The sequence below is a fragment of the Chelonia mydas genome, chromosome 4 (assembly GCF_015237465.2).
Source record: "Chelonia mydas isolate rCheMyd1 chromosome 4, rCheMyd1.pri.v2, whole genome shotgun sequence".
NCBI classification, from domain to species: Eukaryota; Metazoa; Chordata; order Testudines; family Cheloniidae; genus Chelonia; species Chelonia mydas.
In genome coordinates, this window is record NC_057852.1 from 9,619,286 (window position 1) to 9,644,870 (window position 25,585).

At 44.4% G+C, this 25,585-nt stretch overlaps 1 protein-coding gene across 14 annotated transcripts in view; it reads right to left on the reverse strand.

Moving 5' to 3' along the window:
* Positions 1-25,585, reverse strand: part of EPHA5 (EPH receptor A5) — a 378,282-nt gene that overhangs the window by 294,684 nt on the left and 58,013 nt on the right. For all 14 annotated transcript variants that reach the window (XM_043545438.1, XM_037896588.2, XM_037896586.2 and 11 more), the window contains exon 3: positions 19,647-20,310. In XM_043545438.1, the coding sequence (XP_043401373.1) occupies positions 19,647-20,310 (664 nt within the window). The remainder of the gene's footprint in view (positions 1-19,646; positions 20,311-25,585) is intronic.

Sequence of the window (25,585 nt, forward strand, 5' to 3'; positions counted from 1 at the left end):
ATTTACATCACTCGGTGCATGGTCACTAACAACCCTATGCAGGGAAGGAGCAGTGGAGTAACAGAGAGCTCTGTCATGCTCATTTCCCCATCTCTGGCAGTCCTCTCCCTCTCCTGGTCCACCCATTACAAAGAGATAGATGGCATGGCACTGGCTTCGTTGGCTTTATACCGGCAGGGAGTTCCCTTCCACCACGGGCATTCTTCACTGGGTATTTACAGGCAGAATCTGGCCCCATGTCTTTGATCAGTCTGCAACGCACCACGTATACTTCTGGGACTACATATATTGTTGTTGTTATGATTCTAGCTATCCCCTTCAATAAATAATGAGTATATCCTTTCTTTCTGCTTGATCCCCACACTCACTGAGAATACATCTGTCAGGGTTCCCTCCCCACTCTGAACTCTGGGGTACAGATGTGGGGACCTGCATGAAAGACCCCCTAAGCTTATTCTTACCAGCTTAGGTTAAAAACTCCCCAGGCACAAATTCTCCCTTGTACCTTGGGTTTAAGTAACGCTGTCACCACCAAGTGATTTAACAAAGAACCAGGGAAAAGGACCACTTGGGAGTTCCTCTTCCCCCCAGCAATCCCCCCAAGCCCTTAGACCCCCTTTCCTGGAGAGGCTTGAGAATAATATCCTAACCAATTGGTTACAAAATGATCAAAGACCCAAACCCCTGGGTCTTGGAACAATGAAAAAATCAGTCAGGTTCTTAAAAGAAGGATTTTATTTAAAGAAAAGGTAAAAGAATCACCTCTCTAAAATCAGGATGGTAAATACTTGACAGGGTAATCAGATTCAAAGCACAGAGGATTCCCCTCTAGGCAAAACATTAAAGTTACCAAAAAAAAACAGGCTAAACCTCCCTCTAGCAAAGGGAATATTCACAAGTGGAAAACAAAAGGTAATCTAACGCGCCTTGCCTTATTTAATTACTCTTTTTGTAATATCAGAGACTTGTATAGGATGGTTTATAGGAGAAGGAGGAGTTGTTTTCTTGACCTGATGCTTCTCTGCTTTCCCCAGAGAACACACCAACAAAGCCTCCCCCTCCCCCAGATTTGAAAGTATCTTCTTTCCCCATTGGTCCCTTTGGTCAGGTGCCAACCAGGTTATTTGAGCTTCTTAACCCCTTACAAGTAAGGAGGAATTCTAGGCTACCCTTAGCTGTATGGTTATGACAACATCCCCATATCCTCTGATGGCCTCCAAACATGTCATGATATTAGGTTTCATCACGGTGCGTTTTTATTATTGTCTGACATGGGAAACCCAAGTTACGCTGTGTGTTAGATTAGGCAGTGTGTTTGAAATTCCACCCTCCCTTACACACATCCCAAAACTGCAACTTCCCAGTCCCAGTCCCAGTCCCCAACCCAGTCGGTTCACTACATAGGAGAGCTTAATTTCCATCAGAAGGAAACTCAGCAAATGGAAACAATACACATGCAAAACAAGACAGGCAGTAGGGAAATGAGTCAAGATTTCTGGAAAATATTTACTTGCAGCTTTGAATATGCAGAAATCTTGAAAATTCCACCATAATAATTTCAGAGAGACTTGCAGAAGAGGGCTAGTTAATATAGGCTACATACGGTCAAATTCTGTGGTCCTTACTTTGCCAAAACTTCCAGAGACGTCAGTGCAAACGTCTTCCCAAATCCCTGATGGTATGGCAACGCTTTGCAATAGTGTCTGCTATATGCCTGTTTTGCATTCAAAATGATACAAAAAGACTGCAAAACCAAAGTCTTGTTGAAAACAGAAAAGGAGCCTAGTGAAGCACTTCTTTCTGTTTGGAGTGAAGATCATACGCGTAAGAGACCTGGGTTCTATTCCCAGCTCCTCCACTGACCTGATGTGGGACACCTCACATACCCTCTCCATGCCTCAGTTACCCCTACAAACTTTGTATGTTTAGACTGTAAGTTCTTTGGGACAAGGAGGGTCACTCACTATCTGGATGTACAGCACCTAGCACAATGAGGCCCTGATCTCAGTTGGAGCCTCTAGGTGCTACCACAACACAAATAATAATAATAATAATAGTTCCCATAAGAAGTAACCTCCTGCCACTTGCTTGCATATGGAAATGCCAGGGAGTGTATAAACTACATTGTATATAGTTTACCATGTGCAGGTTTCAGTCAGAAAAGCACTGTTCGTGTCTCCCCCGGAAAGCAACTTAAAGGGAAATGTCAGAAATATAACTCGAAAAATAAACATCTCCCAAAAGACTTTCCAAGTTTTTTCCTTAAAAAACAAAATCAAACAAAAAACCAATTTCAGGCCAGCCTCATGGTAGAGAGAGAGCTTCAGGCTGCAGCTTAGAAACACAGGACCTGTTTCTGCACGGCAAGGAGCACTCTCAGATGCCACAGACTCAAACAGGAGTTCCAGGCACTCCAAATCTTGCAGCACTGAACCCTACGGGGGCAGGAAATGATTCAGATTCTTGGACACCGGTTCAGTGAAGGTCACAGAATACTACAGAGGTAAAGTGCCATTCCTCTGGAGAAAGGAAGGATCAGATGAATCACAATATAGTAAAACTCCTGCTGCTGGATGACTCATAATGCTATACTGGTGTCAGGGAATGCTAATTACCAGACCTCTGAACTAAGATTATGTTTATGTTACCTAAAGAGAGGGAAAGTGAGTGTGATCCTCCTTACCCCCACCCCCTTTCTCACACACACACGCACACGCGCACACACACATACACACACACACATCTGGAGAGAAAAGGAGGCTTTAAAGCAGGCTGGGATTCCATATGCAGCAAACATGCACCAGTAACAGCATGAACTTTGCAGCTTACACCTGCAGTAAGATGCTCCTGAAAACACAGCACTAGATCCACCACTGGTGTAAATCGACATTGAGCCACTGACTTCTGTGGAGCTGTACTGATTTAAATAAGAAATCTTGTATTTTACACGCTCTAGGAGGCATTTGCCCCAACCAGAAAAATAAATCAGTATTCTAACCTAAAACCACAGCCCCTTTTTGATATCGGAAACACTGTTTTCAGACTACAGGAAGCACACGATGTGAACTGTATATCATAAATACAATTCAGCAGGATTAAATATGACAATAGTATATCAAGGTTTTGTTATTGAAAGTGAAACCATTTGCTGCAGATAAAGGCCCAGCAGAATAAAAGCTTGATTACTGTGATGAATAATGCATATTGCCTATGGTACTAATTAACCTTGTACTCCAGTAAGAAATTATGGAACAATAAGGCCAATTTGAAAGTGTCCCGACACTTTTCCCAGTGGCATCTGGCAATCACACTGTGGAATATGGAAAAAGTGAGTCTGTTAAACAAGGCAGATTTGCTCAGCAGCTCATACTTTTTGGTATATTTCTCACATGTTCTGTACAAATTGTTTGCTGTATGTATATATGGAAAATTCATAAGCTACGAGACAAACAAAACTGTCAGACCTGCTTTTCACATGCCGTCATGTGCACACACAGACAGAGGCAGAGAAGATGCACATTTGACTCAATCCAGCCACATTTCTACAGAGTCCGGTGTATGTGTCTGGAGTCAATCAAGTTTAGAGTTAAGCAAACGAGAAGCATGCCAATATTTGCTTGGGGGTCAGATTGTATCTTTCAAAAGGGGACCCTTTGCAGGAAGCATCTGGCCACTGTCAAAGAGGATACTGGGCAAGGTGGACCTCTGCTTTGATCTGGTCTGTCCATGTCTAAGCATCTGTGATTACAGACTAAATCCAGGCTATTATGCTGTACGAGTAGATCCAACGCAGATCCTGGGGATGGTACATTTTGGGGACCGCACACCAAGAGGGCGAGCCCTGGCTGTGCTGGGTATAGCTATGGAGTGACTCCACTGTATCCTCCAGGAGTGAAGGCCCCTTCCCCACAGCTCCATCTCTCAGTCTCTGGGGCAGCTTCCAAGATTTGGCTCAAGATGCTACCGTGCTGTCTCTTATGCCATCGGAGGTGGCCACTAGATGAAGCATAAGCTGCTCTCATGAACATCCTTTAAATGCAGCACCGAGCCTACTGCTGCCATTAGTACCCCACAAAGTACCTCAACGTACAGTATTGCTGTTGCTTTATTTTCAACTGTTTGCTGAATTCCGATCCGATGAATGCTACGGAACCAGATTCTGCCCTCAGAGGTGGCAGGTCTACCCAAACTCCAGGAGCCATGCAGCTTCAGTGGGAGTCACACACACAGGTCTGGGGGCAGAATCTGTCCTTTCAGTGGTGACAAAGGGACTGTCTGGGAGCCTTTCTCCTGCCTCCGCTGACATCATTTTCCTTTTACATTGAGCTGACTGGCAGAATGTTTGCAGCTGCCTGATCAAAACAACTGTATGAAACCCTGGGACAAAATATGTGAGGCTCTCTGAAAAGGCTTTCTGAAAGTCCAAGTACACTAGATCAGGGGTAGGCAACCTATGGCATGCGAGCTGATTTTCAGTGGCACTCACACTGCCCGCGTCCTGGCCACCCTCAAAGCATTTCAACTTACAAAGACTGTGTTGACTCTTCCCCAACGTGTTGTATTCACCGGTGTCTCTAATAATTCTGTCCTTTACTATAGTTTCAACCAATTTGCCTAGTACTGAAGTTCGGCTTACCTGCGTGTAATTGCCAGGATCGCCTCTGGACCCTTTTTTGAAATATCAGCATTACCTAGCTATCCTCCAGTCGTCTGGTATGGAGGCTGATTTAAGTGATAGAATACACACCACAGTTAGCAGTTCTGCAATTTCATATTTGAGCGCCTTCATAACTCTTGGGTGAATACCATCTGGTCCTGGTGACTTATTACTGTTTAATTTAAGACTTTGTTCCAAAACCTCCTCTACTGGCACCTCAGATTTGTCACCTAAAAAGAATGGGGTTCAGTTGTGGGAATCTCCCTCACATCCTCTGCAGTGAAGACTGACGCAAAGGATTTATTTAAGTTCTCTGCAATGGCCTCATCTTCCTTGAGTGCTGCTTTTACATCTTGACCGTCCAGTGGCCCCACTGATTGTTTGGCAGGCTTGCAGCTTCTGACCTACTTAAAATATTGCTTTCAGTTTCTGTGTCTTTTGCTAGTTGCTCTGCAAATTCTTTTTCGGCCTGCCTAATTATACTTTTACACTTGACTTGTGCTCCTTTCTACTTTCTTCCTCCTGCAGATATATGTCTAGTTATGCATAATGGCTAATTACAAGCATAAGTGCCTATTTGTACATGTAAAAATGCATTTAGGTACCAAAAATATGGAATTCTGAGCATTGAAACACACATGGAATAATATTCATGATCCAAATTTAGGAGGCTGCTTTAAAAACTCAGCCCTTGGAACAAAACTCATCCCTTTGTCCAGTGCCCACCTTCACAGAAATAGAAAGACCGGCCAGTTTTGTGATTCTGTTACATAGTCGAGGGGCAGGAAGTAGGAAGCCCCGTGCAAGAGATCCATGTCGTAGAGCAATGTTACACAGGTGTTCTGTCCTTACCACTATGGCGGTGGATTCTGGGGGATGTGGCCAGTAGATCTGCAGCTATGCCAATCACTCCCAACAAACGTGTGTGTGTGTGTGTGTGTGTGTGTGTGTGTGTGTGTGTGTGTGTGTGTGTGTGTGTGTGTGTGTGTGTGTGTGTGCGCGCGCGCAATAGAAAAGCAGATGCCAAGGGTGGGAGGGGGGAGTAGACAGCTGCTCCACAGCCTAGGGAAGGACTCAAACCCCTACAGAGCACTCCTACATCTAGTCCACTTACTCTGGATATGCACAGGGTCCAGGATTTGGCCCTTAGTATTCAGGCTTAAGAGCAGAGTGTGAATAAATACCTCTCATACCACATCTGTGGAGCAGAATGACAAAATGCACGTGGCCTACATGCTAAATGCCTGCATACATAGAAGAGTGTGATGCAGGGATCTCTTGGTGACAACTGGCAGAGGGCACAGGGGCTGCATAGGGTTTTACAGGGATCCCCTGGGTCAGATGTATGAATAATAGCTCACCAAAGGGGACAGGTGAGATTTTACCAAGGACCTGAGGTCCACTGGTCATCACCATAATTGTGAAATGTGTGTATGACTAATATTGAAGGATTTATGTGTCTATACTGAAAATTACGTTCTTAAGGTCTTGAAACCAAGGCAGGACACCAGGAGATGACATACCCCCTGCCTCCAAGGAACACTGCTGAGGTAACAATTGCCAATCTCCCTGTCTGGTCATATGGATACGATGAACTGCGTGCCTCACAATGCAATATGCGCTATTTGCACACTGAGCCAAGCGTTAATCAAGAAAGTGCAAAATCTACAAGAGAAGGTTATACAGGGAAAAAACAACCAGCAGGGTGGTGCCTTGTCCATGAAAAAGGACAATGGATTGATCTGATCTATCTAAGGGTCCAAACAGACATCTGGGATCATTCACCGAAGAGCCAAGCAGACAATGTGTTTGTCTCATGAATGAAGGGGTCCAAGCCAGTCTGTCTGTAAAGCACTACAAGGGCTTTGGGTGAGCATTGCTCTACCAGACATAAGAGTATCTTGTTAAATAAGTCTAGGATCTAGAATTTATTTATATACAGCCATTTGTTTCCAGTATTTTCACTTGCCATTACCAGAGTCTCTCTCTCCTTTGTTATACTCGTTTTCACTATAAACATATCTCGGTGCTGGGTGTTAAGCGGAGGTGCTCCTGGCAAGCTGGGTATATTACTTCCTTGGAAGCACCCAATCTGTGAATGTCCAGTGGAACAAGGGCCGGATGCTCCAGGGGGACGTTTGGAGGGGTCAGGGGTTGGGGTGTGCCTATCGCTGCATGCATCTGAGGTACAAACTCCCGGTGTTATTCCTGCGGGGCTATATGTGGGCAACCACCAATGGGCAAGTCTCTTTTTTCTCTGGTGCGATCAAAATTCTCCTTCCTGGCCTAAATTCCTTTTTCACATGAATGATCGATTAAGTCTCTCAAGCATAAGCTTGCCTGTGTACCTGGTGGTGATTGACGGTGGGTCGGGGGGGGCACACTACACTGACCTCAGATCTGTCTGTTGGTATTACCACTGTTTAAATTCCCTGCTGCCAGCTTTGTCAGGGAAGCTACTGCTGTCACAATACAAGAGCAAGCCCTAACAGCCATGACACTTCATTTGTCTGGGCAGCAGAGTATGCCTGGGAAGCCGATCGCCCTGCTTTGGTGGAAGTGTGTAAAACAATCAAGCCCAGTTAAGCAAACTAGTTTTGACATATTAAATCATGCTTGAACTGTGAGGGCACAAAATAATGTAAAAACTCTTCTAAAAAGTCTTACAAAAATAAATAAATAATAAAGGCCAGCCTTGTGAGGGGCAGGAAAAGACCAAAAAAAAAAAAATAAATAAAAAAAAAAGAGAGAGAGAGAAAGCTTTTATCTAAGGAGCGCATAGGAAACTGAATAAGCCGAAAGGGAGAGGAAAGGAGACTGTCTCTACAGTAACTACACACACATCCTCCTCTGCTGAGCTCTGAAGTCTTTCCCAGGTATTCCTCCTTGTGTGTGCCCCCTGCTAGCACCCCTCCAGCAGAGAAATGGCACCGATGCTCAGATCAAAATAAAATAGAATGGTCTGTGGGGGAAAAGCAAAATTTTAACAATTTTCATAGAATTCAAGGAGATATCTTTTGTCCAAAGAGCTCCTTGTGCTGCATTAAAAACACATTCACCAGACTTTCATATACCTATGTACAATCATGAGACCTGGAATATACATCAGGGTACACTGGAAATTAATCTGATTTCACTTCTGTCATGGTAACTGATGAGTTTCTTGGTAACTTTTACACATGCTTGCTGCTCATCATGGTTGCGTAGCAATGCTCCCTCTTGCTGAGATAGTATTACTCTTGATTTGTTATTTATCCAGTGTGGACAGCATGCTCTGCGATGGGCAAACATATGCAGAGATACAGTGTCACAGTGTTCAAGGACCTCACAATTAATAATCACATTCCCACCCATCCTTAGTTGCGTTCATCACCTTGAATTCTCTCCCACCTCACTGGATGGATTTCTCATAGTAATTAATGTGACGGGTTGATTCTGATTTCCACTAATGTAACAAAGGCCTCTGCCCCATGCTCTAGGCTCCTTGGCATCCCTTTAACACAGATCATTGATTTGGCACAGCGCTCCTGTTATCAGGAAGTCCATAGTCATGCCTCTAATGCGATCTGGGCCATCGGCTATCTGCAAAGGCACTCACAGCTGGGAAGCTGCGACCCGCAAGGTACTTTCACCAAATGCCAAATTGTCACATCCCCGCCTCTGTCCTAGGGACCAGCTTTTCCACTCCCTCTGCAGTAATTAAAATGCTTCCCTTCCAGACAGCTTTGGAACTTGATGATGTGATCTCCATTATTGCTTGTGACTGGATGACAGACCATTCCAACCCCATGTAATACATCAAATATGTCATTCGTGGAATTAGCATTATAGCAAAGGGGCCCTAGGACCACACGGCAGGCATGCCCTTCACTCAGTGAACAGTAACCTTGATTCACAAGTACAATAAACTCATCATTGCCTTCCTATGGACACCCCATTTCATGCAGTCTGTATCGGTCATTTACCACCTGTGGGCAGATATAACCGATTCTGATTTAGGATATATATTTGCATATATACACTGACCACTTAACTCTCTGTTACCCTCAGGCCTCTTTCTATTGCTCTGGCCGTGCAATACTGCCAGGGTGCTATAAACGGGCTTCAATATAAATGAGACGCAGTCTTAGAATATGCACATCTAGGGTAAGAATTTCAAAAATAGGAGCCTGATTTCAGGCATATAAATGGTTCGATTTTCAGAAGTGCCGAGCTCCCAGCAGCTCCCATTGACTTCAATGAGAGCTACTGGGTGTTTGGCACACCTGGAAGACCAAGTTTAGACCTAAGGATATGTCTACACAGCTGACGTTAAAGCGCTTTAACGTGGCTGTGTAGTCGCGGCTCCAGGGCTGGGAGAGAGCTGTCCCAGTGCTGTAAAAAAACCACCCCCGTGGGGGGAATAGCTCCCAGCGTTGGTGCACTGTCTGCCCTGCCACTTTACAGCGCTGAAACTTGCACCACTCCGGAGGGGTGGTGTTGTTTCACATCCCCGGGCAAGGAAAGTTTCAGCGCTGTAAGTGGCAGTGTAGACAAGCCCTATGTAAAGATTTAAGAACCCAGCTGTAGGCTCCTATTTTTAAAAGTTCTTGTGTTTCAGTCACACTTTGTTTGACTGTACCCTTTAGCACAGATTATGCAGTTTAAAAAAAAATTAAAATAACAGTCAAACTTTCAAAAGCTAAAAAACTCTCTGATATGGTTAACTGCAGTCCAAGTTTCAGCACTGAAGGCATTTTACTTTCTTAGGCACTTATTATGAAAATGCCCCCTATTGCAGTCACGTGGTATACAGAGTATATTTGCCTTGATTTATGTTAACTAGCAAGTTTTTTTAACAGTCTGTATTAACTGTTTCTCAAGTTAAATTGAAATGTCACTAATCTAAAATGCCAACATGCTACTAAACAGCTCAAAGATCATTTTCAACCAAGGCCCACAGTTAGCACCTATTCAACATACATCTCATCTTTGCTTTGGCTTTACCAGCCCTTAATGTTCTCCTGTATTACCCTGGTCTAGAAATCTGCCTGCTAACTGCTCTGATATATGACCTGTAATTCTATTGTGCCTGCTTCTCTATGTACACAATTATTTGGTCCAATGAAAGATATTTCTTCACCCACCTTGTCCCACTATTGTCTTCTTGTCTTGACTACTGTACTTTCTTCCTGCTAGATGTGGCCTCCTTACGTCCTAACCCTTCAAATTTCTTTTTTTCCTGAATAAATGACTATAGAGGCAGACCGGGGTGGGGGGTGGGGATTGGAAAAGGGAAGTAGCTTGTGGATCTGGGCAGTTGTGTCAACTTCGTTTTTTAACTCCATTTTAGGTATATGTTTTGTGTTTGCATAGCACCTACAACCATGAAGTCCTGGCCCAGGACTGGGGCTCAGAGGCGTTACTGCAATACAAATAAAACAATAATAATAAATAAGGGGAATGCCATTTCTTGCGTTTAATTTTAACGTTTGAAATGATCAGCGTGTTCTGAGGTATGATGTTTAGAATTTGTGGCGACTGTTTTCGTTAATTACAGGGAGCCAAAGAAATGTGGTCTGGGCCCAAGGTTATAAGGGAATTGTGTTTCAATTTTTCCAGTGCCAAAGTGAGTAAAAATGTTTCTCAATGAAACCTTAGCTCTGAATTGTCTAGCACTGCCCCCATGTTTATGTAGGGATAACTTCTCTGATGATCAAAAAGGACAAAACTCTAGTGAAGTCGCTGGAATTATGCCTATTTACACCAGAAGACAATTTGTTCCATTGTGTGCTGAGAGTGTCTCTATTACATGTTTCAGAGTAGCAGCCGTGTTAGTCTGTATTCGCAAAAAGAAAAGGAGTACTTGTGGCACCTTAGAGACTAACCAATTTATTTGAGCATAAGCTTTCGTGAGCTACAGCTCACTTCATCGGATGCATACTGTGGAAAATACAGAAGATGTTTTTATACACACAGACCATGAAAAAGATGAGTGTTTATCACTACAAAAGGTTTTCTCTCCCCAGACAAAACCCACTCTCCTGTTGGCAATAGCTTATCTAAAGTGATCACTCTCCTTACAATGTATATGATAATCAAGGTGGGCCATTTCCAGCACAAATCCAGGGTTTAACAAGAACGTCTGAGGAACAGTGGGGGGGGAAAGGAATAAACAAGGGGAAATAGGTTATTTTTTATAATGAATCAACCATTCCCAGTCTCTATTCAAGCCTAAGTTAATTGTATCCAATTTGCAAATTGATTCCAATTCAGCAGTCTCTCGTTGGAGTCTGTTTTCTCTATTACTTGGTCATCCTATAAAAACAGTGGAACTTGTTAAAAGCAATATTTCTGCAATAAAACAAAATAAAATGCGAGCCGCAAAATTTCTCACTCAGGGCAAAATCCTGCCCCCAGTGAAGTCGATGGCAAAACTCTGATTGACTTCAACAGAGCCAGGATTCCAGCACCAATGTGGGCCCAATGCACGTTAAAATGGCCAAGATATAAAGCCCTGCAAAGAAGAAGTTTTATAATTGAAATGTCAACACGTCATTAACTTCTGCTAAGCGCTACTATAATAAGAAGCACAAAACTGAAAACCTGCTTTATGATCAACACAACATACAATAGTACCACTGATTTTAATACCTGATGTAAAGTTTGTGGAGTCAGATTGTTCTTGAATACTGTAACTGACAAAGCAGCTGAAAAGTCAAGGAAGATCACAGCCATATGAACTGGGAGGCACCATGACTGACACGTATTGTCTTCCACATCGCCTCTCCCTATGCCACAGTACGCTCTAAAGAATTTTGCTTTGCTACAAGGAGGCCTTCATTCAAGTCTTCTCGAAGATCTGTACTCAACTAAAAATAAGCAGTTTATCTGGGAACAAACAAACACATAACCTGGAATCTGCCCCAATTTGAGGACTGTAAATTGTCTTTTGGTTAATAAGTAAATATGACATTTGCAATTCAAACTTGCCGAGCAAATTTTGATCCTTCACTTCACCTACTGTAATCGTATTGTTCAATCGAAATCCAATGGCTAACAACAAGGTGGGGGCAGGGGGCTAATTGTCCTACCAGGAGGTGGTTGCATAGTAATCAGATTGCATGGAACAATAAGGTTAAGCGAGACAAAGTAATGGTTCCAAATCTCCTCTGCTAGGGTGTGCTGTTACAGAATGAGAAAGAGATCTTCAAAGTCATTAGGAGTCATTACCCTACTAACTACATTTGTGGTATAGTGTGTGTACTCCAATCACGTTTCCTATAACTAAGCCCTATTCATGTGCAAAATAAAACAAAGAATGAAGCAATTTTTAATCAATCCTGCTGTGATACGAGTTTAATTTCCGAAAAACACTCCACGGCTTTTATTGAATATATCAACCCCAGAACGCACACAATTCTACAGAACAAACCGTTCCCACTTCAGCGATAACCGCCACTTTGCTGAAAAGCAACATTCATGTCATTTTCTTCATGTTTAAAAAAAAAGAAAAGACACAACACAGCCAAAAGCTCATCTACTTTGATGTTGGCTGGTAGTGTGCCTAATTAAAATTAACTAGGCTCTTCAGCTCATAATTATATGAACACCTAATATGCTGCACTCCCCGCCAATTTTGTTTTAATCACAAAAATGCACCAGAAGTATGAATGATAAGCACAGAACTCCCTGTAGTCTTGGCACTCTTTCCGAATTCAGTATTTTCCATGTACTGTGTATTTCCATCACTGTTTTCCTTGCTATACAATCACCTCCCAGTAGAACAATTAAAACATGTTTTTTTTTAATCCACTGGACTTTGCTTGCTATCCATTATACCTCAAGGGGGAAATCTTGCTTGCCTTTCTCACGTGAGTTGTCCCAAATGGGAATACTCCCACATTCGTCAGTGTTTTTAGCTTTGACAATGATCCACAGTTTAAACTTTAAAGTCAGAACGTAGCAGCTCCTATAAGGGTGGTGCAAGAGAGGAGAGAGAGGAAATGCTTTCCCTTCCCTATCCACTCCTGTACTGGAGGTGGCGAGAAGGTAAAATCCTAGCCCCGTTGAAGTCTCATAGACTGTAAGGTCAGAAGGGACCATCATGATCATCTAGTCTGACCTCCTGCACATCGCAGGCCACAGAACCTCACCCACCCACTCCTATAATAGACACCTAACCTCTGGCTGAGTGACTGAAGTCCTCAAAACATGATTTGAAGACTTCAAGTTACAGAGACTCCACCATTTACACTAATTTAAACCAGTAGGTGACCCTGCCCCATGCTGCAGAGGAAGGCAAAACTCCCCAGGATCTCTGCCAATCTGATCTGGGGCAAAATTCCCACAGATTTTATTGGGGCAAGGATTTTACCCAGAATATCCTGTTTCCACTCACTGAGCTCAACATGGGTGGCCTACCACCCAAAGAGAACCCAGCTGTAGAGGGTCATACTCGTTAGCAATCCAACTTCAGCCCTAATGAGAAGCACGCACACTGCACACACTTGCCTCTGCATGCGTGCTGTCTGCCTCAGCCCTCCACAGGCACCGCACGCACCCTCTGATACCACTGCTGCAGCCACGCCACTTTGCACCAATTCCCTTCTAACACAGCTGCAAAGGCCACTGTCTGTGGCTGCATCTGATGAAGTGGGTTATAGCCCATGAAAGCTCATGCCCAAATAAATCTGTTAATCTCTAAGGTGCCACAAGGACTCCTTGTTGTTTTTGCGGATACAGACTAACATGGCTACCCCTCTGAAACCAGTCTCTGGCTGTATGTCTTTCCACTACTCAATACGGAAGGCACACAGAAGTCATTTCAAGCAGCTCCTCAATTGCAGCACTGTCTGTTGAAGATTAGTAACTTTGCTTTGCCTCTGAGTAAACCAGCAACAAAATCACATGGGAGTTGATTCAGCAGGTAAACTTTTGAACTATGGGAACTTGGATACCTTTGTCAATGACTTTTAATTAAATCCAAAGCAGAAATTTGTCAACATGGATTTTTTTGCTGAGGACTTTGTTTCTGACTAAGAATCCACTTCTTGCTTGGCAATAACTAGCATGAATTTCAACAGAAATAATGAACAGTAAGCAAAGAAAACATTTGGATAAAAAATATTACTTCAGAAAGTTGATTTAGAAACAATGAAATAATAATTGGGTTAGATCATATTTCAAGAAAATAAAGCTGTTTAAACATTCCTAGTTGTAAAAAAATTAAACGACAAAATATTTCCTCAGTTGGCAATTCCTTTTGAAAACACACACATTGTCCCCCAACTCATTTCCAAAGAAGTTCTTCCCTTGTAAAGACTGGCATTAAATAAGATTTGGCTTAAATTTTCTTCCATTATTTTGCAAGATCCTGTATAATTACAGTGCATTCCTGTTTCAAGTTGGCTAAAATTGGCTTCCAACTTTTACCACTGTCTCATGCCACTTAGAGCTGCAGTACACACTGGAAACTGGAAAAGAGGTCATTGTGTTCCTCTGAATTCATTATTATTTCTTGGTGTAGTTCAGTTTCTAATTCATTTCACTTCTTCAATTCTCAAATATTTGTGACTCTACTCTGAAAACTGATGGTAAAGAAATGGCATTGCAGGGCTTATGTTCACTGCATTCCAATCATTTCCATTCTGGTTACTCAGGGTTTACTGGTAAAAAAATATGTCTTTTCTACCTAGCAGCCTCGCAACTTTACCCTGGGATCTGAAAGTCAAGCTGGGTTTTCTCCCCCTCATGTGTACCAGGAAAAAAAGGTTCTGTAGCCCAGATTAAAGCCTAGATTTTCAAAAGTATTTAGGTACTCAATCCCCAGTGGAAGATTACCTTTGAGGATTTGGGCCCATGTCCTCAATTACAGTTGTGTAACCCCATTGTTGCCAGTAGGATAACACAGGTTTAACTGGCAGGATGCATAACTGGAACTTGGTAGACAATTCTACTGACAGCATACAAGGAAGACAGGAAAGAAGCTTCCTCCCTTTTAGCTGTGTTGGTCCTGCAGTGTTTAAAGCAGTAAAAAGTAGCAAAACCATATTGCTTGTTACTAAAAAGGGACAATAAAGCTCAATACACGCAGGGAACAGATCTGCTGAACCAGAAGGCGCCATTTTTACATAATCACTTTTCAAGGAATATCAGCTCCTTATGTAACTCCCCAATAGGGAGCCCAGATGCATGCAGTAAATATATCCAAAATTGCAGTCACAGTAAAAAATACAGATATTCAGATGCAGGAAGCAGATAAGAAAAAAAAAAGATTAGAAAGTGTCATTTGGGCCAGATCCTAAGATGGTGTAAATCAGCAAAGCTTCATTGATTTCAGTGGAGCTACCATCAATTTACACCAGCTTAGGATCTGGGCGTTTGCCAACTGAAATGCAATCCCTGATGAGGCCTGCACAAGAGTGGCTAAATATCACCAACCAAAACTGAAACATGATACGACAGGCAAGTGAATATTGTCAGAGATGCTTTTAAGAACCCATTGAACCAGGGCAAATATAACCGAGCCAAAAATAATAGGATACTGTGCCCAATCAATACTGCGGAAACAAATGTACCTACATGGGGAGTGCTACCTTTAATTTTTATTATTAGCATGTGCAGCAATTTATTCACGTGAATAATGAACCTTGTGCACAGGGCTTTTCACGAGCATTTTCCCACATGGTCACAATTTATCACAGGTTCTCTCATGACAGTTGATGATAAATTGGCCGAGTTGCAGAAAGAGGTATAAAATACAAGAAGTTTTGTTTGTTAGATAAATACAATTTGACTGCCCATGTTATTTGAAATAACAACTGAACTATATAATGAGATTAAGCCATGTCATATCTGTCGCCTGAATGTCCCAAGTGATACAAATTGCTCGGCTGCTGCTGTCGGTGCCTCCTTCATAAAGCATCCTGATGACAAGATGATGAATTGAAGATATCATTGCCAATTAATGATTTTTAGACAGAAGGGATTTCAATTGTTCCCTTATGTTTGTGAGGGTGAGTGACATTTGCATCATCTCTAATAAAAGAATGTAGTCTGCTATTGTCCAGACAAGATGTTATGACTCAGTGAACATTATCTTTGGAAGGGAAATGCCAATAAACAAATTCAGGTTCTTTTGTGGTAGAAACACAGCAGGGTATTGTTCCAGGGCCGAGTATAGCTGCAAAATAATCCGCATTACGTGGCTCAAGCCAAAATTAAAGCTCAGGGGGGAAATTTTCTTAAGTACTTAGGGCCCAGCTCCTCAGAGATATTTAGACACCCAACTCCCCTTGGTTTCAACAGGAGTTGAGCACCTAAATACCTTTGAGGATCTGGGCCCAAGGATCCTAAATGCCTCTGACTTGCAAGCAAATTAAGGATTTAGCACTACACCCAAGAGCTGCACTGCTTAATTACACCAGTATAGTGAAAGCAGTACCTCCTCAGTGTGACCCAGTTACACTGGCATAAAAGTGTTCATCCTGGCATAGCTATTCTCCTACAGGAAGGGGCACTATAATACTAACACTGTTGTACTGCACCCACACAAGAGGTTACTCTGGTCTACAGCTTCTCTGTGGCCGTGGCCAGCTTTTCAAGGGCCGCGACAAGTTTGTGGTTTATTTAAAGTCGGTAGCTGTTAGTCTGGATAATCTTCATGGGAGCTGCTGACGACGGCAGCCCAGAAAGATCCACTAAAGCCAAAGCAGAATAGAGCAGCAGCTCTGGTAGCCAACGGAGCAGTGAGTGCGGGAGGGGAGGGAAATCAGTGGCTCGGTAACCAGCGGAAGTGCCCAACTGCTCTGGGTTACCATCACGTGGCGCCCAATCAATGCTTGTGTAAGCGGGGAAATGGTCCCACTATTGTGGGGAACTTTCCTGGCTTCTGCACGACCCCGGTGAAGTGGGCTAGCGAAAGGATCTGAGTCCTCGCTCCCACTTCCTTTACCCAGTGGCCTCCCTGCCCTCGAGGACTCCCCTTCCACTCTCCTGTCTGGCAGAGTCCTTGTAACCCCGACAAGGCTGGGCCCAGGATTCCTGGGGGGCTCGACCCCCAACCCTGCTGTGGTCACCTAGGACAGGGGCTAGGGTGTCCCCACTCCAGGGTGCTCTCTCTGCACTGGGCACTTCCCTGACCCACTGATTGTTACATACAATTTAAAGCACATGCAAGTTATTTAATCAACAATTAATTTAAAAAAGAATAAGGAAAAACGGGAAAGGTGAAAGGAAACACATCACCCCGCTCTGTGGCAGGGAACATCACAAACAGCGTCTCTGGACTGTCCGGGCAGTTCACGGACTGTTCCTTGTAAGTCCCAGGCCTCCTTCTCCGGCCCTGGCTGTGCTGCAGGGATGCTGCGGGTTGGACACTTGCTCTGGTGGTGGCCACACACCTCCGGGCTTTGGGCGGTGGGACCCTTCCTCCCAGCGTCAGCCCCCCGTCGGTTTAAGATCCCCTTCCCAGTCTGGCCTGCAAGGACCCTCGGCTGGGAGTGTCTCTCTGCGCTAGGCCCTTTGCCCAGGGCCCCCCCTTAGCTGGCCCCCGTTGCTCACCACACCCGGCTCCAGACTGCTCCAGCTCCGGCTCCACTCTGCCTCAGCACTAATGCTGCTGCTCTGCCTCCAGCCCCCTGGGCTGCTTCTCTGGCCCCTCTGGCTCTGTGGCTGCAGCCCTGCGCCCAGCACAGGATCTGCTCTCCCTGGGCTGTGTCTCTGGCCCCTCTGGATCTGGCACGACCCTGCTCCATAGCTCAGCTCGGGCCCCTGCTTTCTCCTTAGCTCAGCCCCACTGTCTGACCCAGGCAATTCCAGCTCACACGGAGGACGAGCCCCCCCGGCCTCCTGACTCCCTGATTAGCTGCCCGCCCCGTCAATCAGGCTGACCTGGAGCATTGGCCTCTCCCCATTGCCCCGGGGACTGCCGGTCTCAGGGTCCGGATTTCCCATTGACCCTTCCCCTTTTGGTACTGGGAGCTAGCCAACCAAAACACCCCCCTGAATGTTAGTAAGGACAGTCCCCTTACATTTGCTGTTTTGGGGCAATTTATGTTTAGCAGGCAGGCAGGTTCTTGCCAGTACGTCTGGCTACATTCCCTTGCCTGCAGCAATCAAGATTTCCTCCGTTTTGGCTGGTGCTGCTTGGTTCCTCTTGTGTCAAATGCTAAGCCAGACGCACCTCCCCCACAGGTGGGGAATTCATTATCAGGGCAAGGGAGGAACAAGGGAGGCTAGGTCCGTCAGTATCTGCAGTGTGTTCAGAGAGAGGAACATCCTAGTAAAAGCAGAGTTTTTATAACGAAAGACCTCTCCCCAAAAAGTCAGCTTCCCTACTCCCTCCCTCCTAGGAGACTTGTAAAAGGGACAACGGCTATCTCTGGTTTTCTCCCAAAGACTTCAGTGGAGTTTTGTGTGATCACATGATCAGGACCCTAGTTTGAGACATACCCAACGAGAACCCCCCATGGGCACATGTCCTGCTCTCCTTACTCATCACAAACTCACACTTATTTCAGGCAGGAGGAAAGCGAACTCAACATGGTCTGTACACTCAAAGGGAGACTACCCTACACACCAACAAACCATTAACAACATACAGCCAGCGGCCCACAAGCCAGCATGAGAAAATGTCTTCAAGTTACAAGGGAATATGCGCATTCAAATTACAATTTACAAATAAAAATGCAAAAAAGCCACTAGTAAACACAAATTGCCTTGAAATGGCCTTTTGTCTGTGTTATCAGCAAATAGTTTTCTAATAAACCACCTATTATACACGTAAAATTGAAGTGTAATTTTAAAAAACAAGCGTGTTATAATACAACAATGTTCCAGCAAATTCAAAATTGTTTTATACTGGATTTATTTAGAAGTCCTCTTTTAGGGTACTTGCTTGCCATTAAATATATGTCTTAGCTAAGGCCCTGACCCTGCGATGTATTTATGCTTGCAGTGAGCTCAATGGGCTGCTCACAAGTGCAAAGTTCTGCACATGCGGAAGTTTTTTCCAGATCAGAGTCTAAGATAATAGTTTAACTTTGAACAGCTGAGCACCGCGGTAGCAAAGCAACTGCAAGACAAAGCAGACAATTCCCATGATATGAAACTTCCCTTTTCTTGCTTTTTACCGAGAACTAAAAGGAGAGAGATACATTTCTATTAATTTACATATAATAAATTATGTCTTGATTTTGAAAACAAACTGTAAGGCTTCCAAGCAATAGTCCACAAGGGAGAAAACAAACCTTTAAACATTTTATCATCCGAAAACGCCCAAGTTCAAAAAATATATATAACCATTATAATGGGCCAGATTCTGATTCCTCATTCACACTGAATAGGATGTTACGCCACAAGAAGTAGCACTGGGCCAGATCAGCAGTGTATTAACGCCTAGGCTGACAAGGCCTAGGCCTAGGGCAGCAAATTTGCAGGGGCGGCAAATTTATAATAGCAGCCAGAGGCTGCTTCCCCCGGTGCCGGTTCGCGCCATCCGCCCCTGGGCCCGCCCCAACTCCACCCCTTCCCCGCCCCCTCCCTGCCCCTATTGGTCCCCTTCCCCAAATCCCCGCCCCGGCCCTGCCTCCTCTCCTGAGCGCGCCGCGTTCCCCCCCTTCTCCAGTCCGTTTCACGCACAAGCACCGGAAGGGAGCGAGGAGAAGCAGGTCCCGGCGGCGCGCTCAGGGGAGGAGGCGGAAGCAGAGCAGAGGTGAGCTGGCGGGGGGCAGCAATTATTTCTGGGCCTAGGGGTGGCAAAATCATTAATCCGCCACTGGGCCAGATTCTGAACACTCTCAGCACTCTGGCAGTGGAAAGAGTCCTTTAACGAGGAGTTGATTACAGCCTCTTTCCAGAGCTCTGGTAAATGAGAACCAGGTCCACTGACTTCAGTGAGACTATCTATGACACATGGTACTCTGCAGCATGAACGAGCGTACTCGAATATGACCCAAGATGTGTGCAATGAAAAACCAGAGCGTCAATTTCCCTTGCAAATTCTTACCGTGACAGGTGCTGTTCTTCTCCTCGTACCCTGCCTTACACATGCATTTTCCAATGGGCACCAGCCATTCCCCTTCGGCACTGCAATGCATCTTTGGAGGCTCATCGGTCACAGAGTGGTTCACACACGAGCCTGACACTTCCAGCAGCTGGGAGGAATCTGCCCCAGTGATGGTGTCAGGAAAGAGGGCCAGGTTACGGATAATGGAAGGGCACTTTTTGTAATACACCCGCACGGAAACCAGGGCGATGCAGGCACCTACATCCTGGAAAGCCAAGTAAAATCCCTTTTTGGTCAGAGGCCCAACATCTCTGACCTCAGTGTTCAGCTTCATGACCCGGTCTCCAAGGTCGAGCTCAGTGAAGCTCTCATCGGCGGCAATGGTGTCAATCTTGACGTACTGGTTTTCTTTGACGTTCCTCCCATCTTCATCATCTGATTCAAAGTAATACACATTGAAAGTCTCTTTGCAAGTCCCGAGTCCTCCTGGAAGACTGTTACAGTCCCTCAGAGTGAACTTGAGTTCGATGAAGATCCGGGAGGCTCCTTCATTGGAGATCCAACTAGTCAGAAGCCAGTTGTTCTGATTCTGTTCCATTACTTTGCACACTTGATATGTGTGTATTGGTGCATAATTTTCATCCACCTCACCAATTTCTTCCCACTGTGCAAAAAGAGAGAGGATTACTTAAAAAAACGAACAAAAAAAGCAAGCAAGCCACAAATCCCTAAAAATCTTAACTTTCTTGCAAGAGAGCTGCACCGCTGGAAGAAATGAGAATGTTAAAATGACAGTGATTTCCATACCCTAGGCCTGACCCAATGCCCCACAAAGAAAGAGCAAAGATTCCTACTGAATATAAAGGCCACTGAGTAAGCCCTTTTGTTTGGAAACAAGTGAGAACAGATCCAAAATTCTTTTTTATTGTTGCTTTTGTTAATTATTGGTTTGTTAAGCAATCGCATTAAAAGAGAGGCATTATTTAAGGCAAGACTGTGGCCTAGTCTATGCAGCCAGGCAGTGGAGTGAAGTTGTATAAGGGTCCCCCATTTATTCACTGCATGACTCCACAGCATCACTGAACAGCGCACAGGAGGAAAAGCAGATTCCTCAGGGCCTCTCTTCCCCTCCATACAGGTGGGCAGGGAATGGGCAGAGAGGGGCATGGAATATGTGGAGCTTTGGCAAGTCAGAGCAAAGAGAGAAGTACTCTGCTATCAATATAAATCCATAGCAGATTACTTCCCCTAGAGCAAAACTGGATGAATTGTGACCCCTGGACTACTCCAGGGATTGTGCACTACACATTGCTTCTTATGCAGGGTACCAGGTATAGTCACAATCAAGCCATTGATGAGGATTGTCTAGCAACATTTCTGATTTCAAATTATTTTTAAATGTACCACTTTGAAGGAATGTTAGTCAACTGCACAGCTGCAAGAATCACAGAGATATCACCTAGAATAACACCCCACAGCGCTGAAGTCTGCTTTCCGCTAGCATCCAAGTTCTCTCTGCTTTTCACAACTGAAGTGTCACTTTTAAAGACCCAATCACCCCACTAAGTGGTACAGTGTTGCAGACAGCAGCCTTGGAAGAACTAACAGGTTTTCAGTGTTGCTCATTTCTCCTACTCTTGATCTGTTCACCTGTAAGGATCTAATTCCTAAGATCTCTTTCATCTACTCTTGGGGTTGTTCAGTTTTGATGTTTGCTTCTGATTATATTGGCCAATGCATCATTGCGAGAACTCTAAGTACATAGAGTATAATGTGAACATGAGGCAGACCCTGGTAACAAAGTAATAGCCACATCGTGGGCTGAATACACTCGAAGGCTAAAGGCCTGTTTCTAACAAATATTGTCTGAAGCCTTCAGCATCAGGGTATTAGCTCAGGGCAGAGGTGACAGAAACCGCCCTCAAGTTAGAATCACCAGGCTAATTGTTTTAATGAAATTTTTGACACACATTTTAAGTGAAAGAGAAGGAAATAAATGACAGGAAAACACAACGGGCTGCCGGGCTGCTGAAAGGAGAAGCCGTAAAGCCACAGTAAGCAGAGCCTTTTGTCCCCTCCTCCCACCACTCCCTCACTGGCTGTGCCTACGTGGCAGTCCGGTGGGCGAGTGCAGCAGGTGTGGCTATACCCGAGCCGGCTTTCATCCAGCTAGAGGAAAGTTGGGTTGGGTAATAACAGCAACGAAGCCGCAGCTGCGTGAGAGGCTGCACTGGCCACCTGGGGCCCTGGGTACTTACCTGAGTGGCCTCTGCCCATGTGCAGTCACACCTCCCAACTGCAGTTGTAGACATACCCACTCCCGCTGCATTTTCTCTTCTTGTTCGGTTCTCTCTAGCCTTCCCCTCACCTCCTGGCCCCACTCCCCTCCCTACAGGTTGACAGTCTCCCTTAGAATCAGGGCAATTTATTTCTGGTTACACTGTGTGTCAAAACCGATCTGGGAGGAAAGGCTGGAACGCTGGCAACATGAATGAAGGGCTTGCTTCACCCTCCTCGGCACATGGAGCTGCAAACTGGGGCCTCCTGTCCTGGTGAGGGTGTGGCTGTCACGACACAATCAAATCTACACTTACAGGGTCAGAGTCCGCCCCTTTTCTCTCAGTGAGTGGCACCTCACTCTGTAAGCAGTCCCCCTAAATAAGGCCCCTATCTGACAAAGCCTTACACATGCATGACATATAATTAAAATGAGATTTTTCACCACCTTTTCTCGGCATTAGTAAATCAGATGTGACTTGGCACTGCAGCCGATAAAAGTGCGAGTTTCGAGTTGATGATGTCCCTTTCATTGAATCTGGTTTTGAGTTTATACAGAGTTAGAAAAGACCGTGAATGACAACGAACAGTTACTATGTGGGAATTGTCTGATCAAGGGTGCATGCCCATGCGAGAATGTATGAGAATGCACGGTGCTGGTGAGTCAGCTCCTGCACCAATGAAATCAGTGGAAGTTTTACTGTTCCCTTGACCGGGAGCAAGAGTTGTAAAGGGCTGACCTTACACTTTGTGAAGACAATGCTCATTGAAGTTAGGGAGGCAGTGTGGCCTAGCGGCTATCACCCTAGACTGGGACTTAGAAAACCCAAGTTCTATTCGCAGCTCTGCCAGTGACCCTGGATAAGCCTCTTTGTGCCTCAAGATGCCCATTTCACAAAGGTGCACTAGTTCTGACCTCCTTTGTGAACTTTGAAAACTACTGATGAAAAGTGGTATAGAAGAGCAAGGCATTTTACTTCAGTGGATGCATGGTAGAGGCCCAAATATGATATTTAGAGAGCAGCTGACCCTCCATATAATTTGCTCCATTTCCAAGTAATTACACTTTGCTACAGTTGACCATTATACCATCTGACAATTTCTAACAATTGCTCTACTTAAAGGAGTGTGGAAAATTTGCAGAATGATGTTGCTTATTGTCTATCTGCACAAGACGGGTGTTCAGAACACCCAAGTCTCAGGCTCTCCACCACTGTGAAATTAAGCTGATTTTCATAAAAGCAAATCTAGGATTTGTGGTTGTGGGAATATACAGAAACAGAAGGCTCGTTTGTTTAGATATAAAAATTAAATCCAGCAATATTTCCTGTTTCCTCCAAGTGCTAAAAAAAAAAAACATAAGAGAGTAGATACACGCAGATATAGATTAATTGAGCCAGATTCGGATCTCAGTTGCAGCAAGTAAATGGAGCATAACTCCACTGACTGCGGTCAGGATATGCCAATTTACAGCACTGTAGCTGAGATGAGAATCTGTGGCATCAGTCCCACCTGCCATCAAAAATAGAGCTGTCATCAGAGATGGAAAGGAAAAGGAGGTGCTAATGAGTTAAGGCTGCTTATCTCTGTACATTCACAAGGGAAAAGCATCCAGATCTTATCAAGGCCTCCCACCTTTCACACTAGGCTCTGTCCTGCCATTTAATCTGATCTTCTTTCTTCCTATCTTCAGGTAGGAGAGGACCCTTTATTTCTCCTCTGATTAGGTGAACCACTTTTGTTGTTGTTGTTGTTACTCTGGAGACTGTAATCATTCTGTTACCGTTCTGGTTCTTACATCCATCCCTGAAAAAGCATCAGGGGCTAATCACCATCTTTTCAGCCTGGTCTTGACTTTCTTGATTAATATTTTAGACATTATACAAAGCACTTCAAACAGCACAGGAATAAAAACAAACTAGAAGTCCTAGCTGATGAAATATGTGCCATAATGGTTCATGAAAAAGAAAGCCTGGCACATTAATATGACAACATCTAGCTGAACGTATTTGCATGAAAAAATTAAGTACAGCAGAACCGAAAAATTGCATTACACATTTTAATTCCTCTCCGCAGTACACACTTTTGAGATATAAATCAATGCTATCTGCAGGAGTAAAACAAAAACGCAACATTAATTTGGTGCTAAATGTTTCTTCTAAGTCTTTAATAGCCTTAAGAAGAACAACACAAACACATTGCAATGGCCTCATGGTAAATCATTTATAGAAGACCTGTTTCTGAATGAGAGATTTTCAGTAGGCTTCAGCTCATGAGTTAACAGAAGCTAGAGATGCCCTTTCCTCCATCAATACGAGGGCATTCAGTTCACACAGACTGCCAAGGGAAAGGCCAAAAGATACCATGGATCCAAGTCAAAATACAAGCCAAAGAGCTCATGACAGTTCAGCCGCATGTTCAAACGCTAATTTTAAAGTACGTACAGAAACAGGCAATGCCTCTTTCAATCTGTGCCGTTTCAGGAGTAACCGCTTGATGATGTACGGCTATGGGTTGCTACTTTTAAAAAAAAAAAATTACAGAGTGAGAAAAGGGTTCAAAATTTCAGTTGTAAGAAGAAAAGTATCATGAGAAACTTAGACACTGGTCTCTTAGGTCCTTCATTTAAAGCTGTCAAGGGGCACATGGCAAGACTCCATATTGCTTGACGGTGAGAAGTAAGAAGCTAAAAGAAGAACCTGAAAACATGTTACCGCTGTCGGGGGAGGGCTGCCATACAAGATCAAGGACAGTAAGATGGGACAGGGGATCTCAAACTTTTTCAGAGTGTGAACCACATCCCAGTAGGCACCTCCCCTCCCATGGGCTGCCTCATGGACCACCTGAGTTCCCATGTGGTGATTATGCCACATTCATGTGGCCGCCCAGTGACTTGCTTACATGGAAACGTAACATTAGGAAAGTACTGATGTATTTTAAACTGAGTCTTATGAGACCAGGGTTTAGTCCATTTGGAAAAATAATTCATCACATTGTCTCTATTCCCACTTCCTTTTCTCTCCCTCTCCCATCTATTCTATCCGTCTCTCGCTCACCCTACTCCTTTGCACACATTACTTTGTCACTTGGTCCTTCTCCCCTCCCCCACATCCTTCCCTGATGCATGGTCCCCTCCCCGCCGGGGCATTCCGTTTCCATGGACGGGTCTGCTTCCACTCACACCCCATGCCTCTGGCCCTCAGTTACAGGCCCTGAGTGCAGCCGGCCTTAAATAGGAAAAGGGCTAATAAATTATTTTTTTCCACATGTTTGGTACATACCCAGAGCTACAGTTTCCTCCCAAACTGTAACCCACACCATGAGAAAACCTCACATTTATCAGGAGAATATTCTCAGCCATCCAGTTATGTATTTTCCCAATCATATACTCCCCCCATAGAAACCAAAGGCATTCCACATAACCCATCAGATTCCTACCTGAAACCAACCTCCAACTCCCTCTGGGCCTTGCAGCCTGCTTGGAAGGCTAACAAACAGAGCGTGCCCGGTTAAATTATAACCAAGCAGCTGCAGCTGGACCACTTCCATCAGTCTCAGATATTGGCCTACATGGACCACTGCTCTTATCTGGTAAAGCAATTACTATGTTCCTAGGCTCCCTTATGCGGCACTGTATACTCAGTCAACTGTGCCAGCAGCAG